At 41.1% G+C, this 5,612-nt stretch overlaps 1 protein-coding gene across 3 annotated transcripts in view; it reads left to right on the forward strand.

Moving 5' to 3' along the window:
- Nucleotides 1–1,765: 1,765 nt before the first annotated feature.
- Nucleotides 1,766–5,612, forward strand: part of smim22 (small integral membrane protein 22) — a 6,367-nt gene continuing 2,520 nt past the window's right edge. For 2 of the 3 annotated variants that reach the window (XM_025002401.2, XM_025002403.2), the window contains exons 1-2: nt 1,785–1,914; nt 5,305–5,440. In XM_025002401.2, the coding sequence (XP_024858169.1) occupies nt 5,311–5,440 (130 nt within the window). In that variant the 5' untranslated portion in view covers nt 1,785–1,914; nt 5,305–5,310. Of the gene's footprint in view, nt 1,915–5,301; nt 5,441–5,612 lie in introns of all 3 variants that reach the window. The other variant, XM_025002402.2, reaches the window with a different exon arrangement.

Raw genomic sequence — 5,612 nt, forward strand, 5'->3', positions numbered from 1 at the left:
GAGGATCTGAGGACCTGAGGACCTGAGGACCTGAGGACCTGATAACCTGAGGACCTGAGGACCTGATAACCTGAGGACCGGAGGATCTGAGGACCTGAGGACCTGAGGACCTGATAACCTGAGGACCGGAGGATCTGAGGACCTGAGGATCTGAGGACCTGATAACCTGAGGACCTAATAACCTGAGGACCTGAGGATCTGAGGACCTCAGGGTTTGAGATCAAATGTAGGGCCACAGGTCCGACCTGGAAGAGGAGCTGGACCATGTTAAAGGCTGAGGCCATCCTCAGCACAGCCGCTGAGTGCTAACACAGCTCAACAGGTCCCGTAGTATCAATGAGGATGTGCTTAATGGTTTTTTCAAGCTTGATCATTTCTCAATATAAAATTATCTTTGTTTCAAACTCTGGTATGAAAGGTGGTGGGCAATAAGCAGTCCTTAAAAGAACGCTTGGCCTTTAATTTGGGAAGACACTGGCCTCTCTAAACATTATAGGTAAAAAAAATGTAGATCATGTATTTATGGCATGCACAATTCATGAAAAAGACATTAGGAAGTGTAAGGAAGTATAGGGGACGGGCAGCTGACTTTTGAAGACCTTTAGGCTTGTGTGGACACAGTAGTTGAGAGGGAAAAGATCTTTGGTTTCTTCTTCTTCCATGTGGTTGAGCCAGTATGGTGTATTTCCCCACCTAACATGAGTGCATGAACTGCTATTTAAATCAAATGCAGAGAAACCCCCTCAGAATGAGTGAATAATTAGGAAAAAAAACTACAGTCTGTTAATAAGGTCAGTTTTTTAATGCTAGAAGTGACGCTCATCCACCCTTTAAGTAAATCATCTTGCATTCTATTTTAATGTAATTCTCAGACCAGTCCTTCTCGTTTTCTGACATTTACAGCATTTTAACATCACATGTCCCACTGTTTGTCTCTCCTGACATCCCCCACTTGTTCCAAAACCGGCAGAACTGATTTCAAACTTCTTCCTTTCTGTTCCTTCCTCTAAGCTTACTCTTTACAGCTTTAGTTTAGATTCTGAATACAACATCTGCTAGTTTGTTTCCCCCACCCCCAGATAATCGGATCAACTTTTCTCTTTCCACCAGCTTAGAAAATAGCAGGAAGAGCCTCATGTCTGTATGTTTGGCTTTTTGATCTGCAGTTTTGGAGACTTATGAGGACTGAAGCTGAACAAATGAGATCTTAACAAGCTGAGTATTCTGAATCTATTCAAGTACTTTAGCAAAACTACTGATGTCATTTCTGCTGTGTAAACAGTTGTATGGTCTGAGATCTGTTTTGACTCAGGGATTTCAGTCTTTGGGATTGAGAATGACCTTCATGACCAGATTCCGTCTTTTGAACCATCTTTGTATTTTCATAAATGGTCTTTAATTCAATTCAAATTCAATTCAAAAATACTTTATTTATCCCAAAGGGAAGTTAAATGTTGTTGTAGCTCATAATCCTGGTTTCGTTAAAGAGTTGTTATAGATGATGATTACTGTAGGCAGGAAGGGTCTCTCATAGCGGTCTGTCCCGATGTGTCCTCAAAGAGCCCAACCAGGTGAGCCTTGCTGGCCTCCTGCGGAGCCATGATGGCCGAGCTCTGGAAACACAGGTCAGTCTTGAAGTCTTTATATTTATATATAAGTCTATATATTTTATTGGTCTTTATACCAATTGTTTATTTGTTCTTAAAAATGTTCTTAATATTGCTCTTTGTTGATGGCAACTAATTAAGAAACAATAAGGAGGAGAGATGGATGAGTAAACCGGAAGGAGGCGGTACAAGGAGTCTACAGGATGCCAACATCCGGTAAACCCAAGAAGAAGAAGTTAATGAGCACAGGTGTGTTGCTACCCGGAAGAGACAGAGAAAACAGTCCATAAGGGAACCCTATTTACAGGTAAGGTCCTGGAGTTTATCTTATCCATATACAGAGTCATTTAGAAGTACATGTCCTGATAAACGGAAGGTTAAATACAAATTATTTTCGTCTTGTTTGGTTTTACTTTCAACAAGAGTGTGTCGTCATGGCGGCTGTCTGTTGGTCCACAAACCCAACTTCTTCAGGAGAGGAAAGCTTGTTTTAGTCCGACCAGCCTGTTGTGTTAAAGTACATGTTAATTTTTCTCTGCGGTACTTTGTGATGATGATGATGATGATGATGATGATGGTGATGGTGGTGACGGTGATGAAGGTGGTCACACCCTGGAGCCGGTATTTACCGGCGGGTAACGGGAACGGAGCAGGTTGTTCCTCCGGAGCATTTGTTACAGAGCTCAAGTTTAGGTTTATGGTTTTATTACACACAATTTATGTCGGTCAGAGAATATGGCTAACTTAGAAGACAAATGTTGCTTTTGTAACCAGTCAGTGGAAACATTAAAACAGTGCTTCACCAACAGGTGTGTGTGTAAAATAATCTTTTAGCTACTATTTTGATCATTTCAGCATATAGCTACTGTTTTGCCTAGTTCTCTTTTAGCTCCCATTTTGCTACTTTTGGCTACAGTTTTACTAATTTCATCTTTTAGCTTTTGTTTGCTAATATTAGCATTTGTTCTGATGGTTTTAACTCTAATAATTTAATTTCAGAGACTCCATGTAGCAGTCACAGATTTTTCTAGTATGAGACTGATGGGCAGAAAGAATAAAACTGTATGACCTGTATGAGTGAGGACACAGGAGGCCGTTATGTGCCGACATGAACCATAAGGTCCAACAGTGATGAGGAGGCGTTAGTCATCAGTTTAACAGACAGCACAGGAGAAACATGACTATCAGACGGGTGTGTGGAGTCAGATATTCTGCTAACAAACTGTTTGTTTACAAGTGATTTAAGCCTTCAGGCAGATTAAGCCCTTTACTAAGCATGGAGGTTCTGGTAATCTGAAACTTTTTGTTTTTTTAATGATTTTTCTTGTGTGTGTGTTTAAATTTTTTATTCAGCTTTTAAAGTTTTATTCATCCACTAATCAGTGGTTCCCACCCCTGGCCCTGGAGGAACACTGTCCTGCAGGTTTTAGTTGTTTCCCTGCTTGGAATGAGGCAGTGATTACCAGGCTTCTGCAGACAGAAAGGACCTGCTGAGGAGCAGGGAAACAAAGAAAACCTGCAGGATAGTGTTCCTCCAGGACCAGGGTTGGGAACTGAGAATTCTTTTAGGTGAAAACGTTTGTATCATCATAAGGTTTGTAATTTAAGCATGACAGTAAAAAGGCAGCAATCGAACCAGTCCTCCGAGAGTTGAATAAACCTTTAGACCTTTTGGACTGACTAGATGTGCTGATCAGGCAGACGGATACATTTGCAGCCAGGAGGTGAGCAGAAAAATAATATGCACGGTGTAGAATACAGTTTTGCAAGCTGTGCACAAAAATAGGTAATGATTTTCAAAAATTAACTCTGCAAAATACACCTGGACAGCTCGCTGGTCACAAACACTTATAAAATAACTGAGACTGCAACTGAAAATTAGCCTATTTTTGTCACACCTTTAAGTTGCCAAGTCATCTCCACCAGTCACAGCTCAGTGAGATACCACACTTATTGATCAGCACATCAACCCAAACGGCATAGATGAGACTTGCCTGACAGATAATCAGCAGCTCAGGAGACAGTAGATGCACCAGCAGCCGTCCTGAGCAGCTTGTTTCTTTGCAAAGAAGGCTGGATTGTGTTAAAAGGGCTGGAAAAATCTACCTGAGCCTCTGCCCCCATCCAGGTGGGAGTGAGCATGCTGCAGCATCCCCCCAACATGAGACTGATTGTCTGACTGGAGTTCCCAAAGCATATTAGAGCAATGTTTTTCTAGTCTGTTTATTTCCCTCGAACAGAAGGTAAACACTGAATCAGCAGCTGTAACAGTCAGGTGTTAATCTGTCACCAACATCAGGTCGCATAAGAGCAAAGTCCAACTTATTTGATGGAAACATTTCTCAAACAGTAATGTGATCTGTTAGTCATTGTAAGAAGCACTTCCTCCCTAACCTTTAAGGTTTTATGTACCAAAAAATAAGAACAAACTAACCAAAGACCTAAATGTTGTCAAAACAAACAAAAAAAAGTGAAAAACAGCACATATCACCTACATTTGTACCAGCATTGTTATGGTTTAATTACAACTAGGCCATAAGAGAGCTTCACTGTGTGTTGAGGGGGGAAAGTCCACTTTTGTTGTTTCCATTGCAGATCAGAGTCAGGAGCTGCTGATCACATGTATTGATTAACTGATCATCTTCAGTGTGAGAAGTTTTGTCAGTTTGCTGCTCTGGAGCAAAAGGTGTGTGTTAACACAATGCCAAGGAGGACAGAGACTGAACTACAGTTGTTGAGATGGCTTTCTGTGCAAAAACATCTTCTATTTAGAAGAAACAATTCAGACTTGTGGAACAATACCCTCTGAACAGATGAGCCCAAAGCAGAGATGTTTGAAGAGAACCAAACACTGTCAGCACGGTGACGGAGGCTTGATGGTCTGGGCTCATTGAGTTGGCCTTCATCTCCTCTGTTGACCAAAGGATTCTACAGTCAGTGTGAGGCCGTCACAGATTGGACCAAACTGGGTCATGATGCAACAGAACAATGATCCAAACACAGCAGAATCAAGGTTCTGCAACTGTCCAGTCAGAGTCCAGAACCTCAGGCTGACTGAAATGCTGTGATTGGACCTTCAGGGAGCTGAGCAGAAACCAGTGTCTTCAGACCTCAATGAACTGAAGCAATGTTGGAAAGAAGAGTGGGCCAAATCCTTCCCCAACCATCTGAGGGACTAATAAAGTCCTGCTGGATCAGGGCTTGGAACCAGTTTTACACTCACAGCTTTAACATTTTGGCTTTGTTCAATCTATAATGACACGGTGGAATCTGTTGTGTATTTTTGTTTACTTGATGTTAGACTTGAATAGGTTTAGAACCTGATAAAAAGCAGATAATTTTACTGTCCTGAGACATAAAATCCTTTTTCCCCATTCCTACATGTTGTTTTCCATCTGAGGTTATTTAATGTCAGATGATAATCTGGTAGGAACCTTTACATCACAACACAAACACGGTACATCTTGTCCTGAAAGGTTCTCTTCTTAAAGTAGGCCTTTTAAATTGTCCAGCTAGAAGAAAATATCAAAAAGTAGTGCTATTTTATACCTAATCAGTGTTTTTTTTATCTTCTTTTATCACTTATATGAACAGCTTTAGTCATTTTAAGAGTTAAATATGAGACCAATAGTCCGATCTGCTCAGCCTTGGGACTGAGATGACCTGCAGTGTGTTGTTTGTGTGTTTGTGAAAGCAGACTGTGATGGATCCCAGAAACACCCAGCAGGAGTTTGAGGAGCAGTTCAATGATGTGGTCTCCAGACTGCAGTCCAAGCAGATGTTCCAGTCGGACTGGGACATCGCTGCCTTTGTGCTCTTCTTTACTTTCTTCGGTGAGTGAAGGTCGATGAAGGTCAATCAATCAATCAATCAAATTTTATTTGTATAGCACATTTCAGCAGCAAGGCATTTCAAGGTGCTTTACATAATTAAAAAACAAAATAAAAACAGCATGTGACAATGAATAAACAGTAAGAAAGAGACAAAAACCCGCACTCTAACCCT

The sequence above is a fragment of the Kryptolebias marmoratus genome, linkage group LG12 (genome assembly GCF_001649575.2).
Source record: "Kryptolebias marmoratus isolate JLee-2015 linkage group LG12, ASM164957v2, whole genome shotgun sequence".
Lineage (NCBI taxonomy): Eukaryota > Metazoa > Chordata > Actinopteri > Cyprinodontiformes > Rivulidae > Kryptolebias > Kryptolebias marmoratus.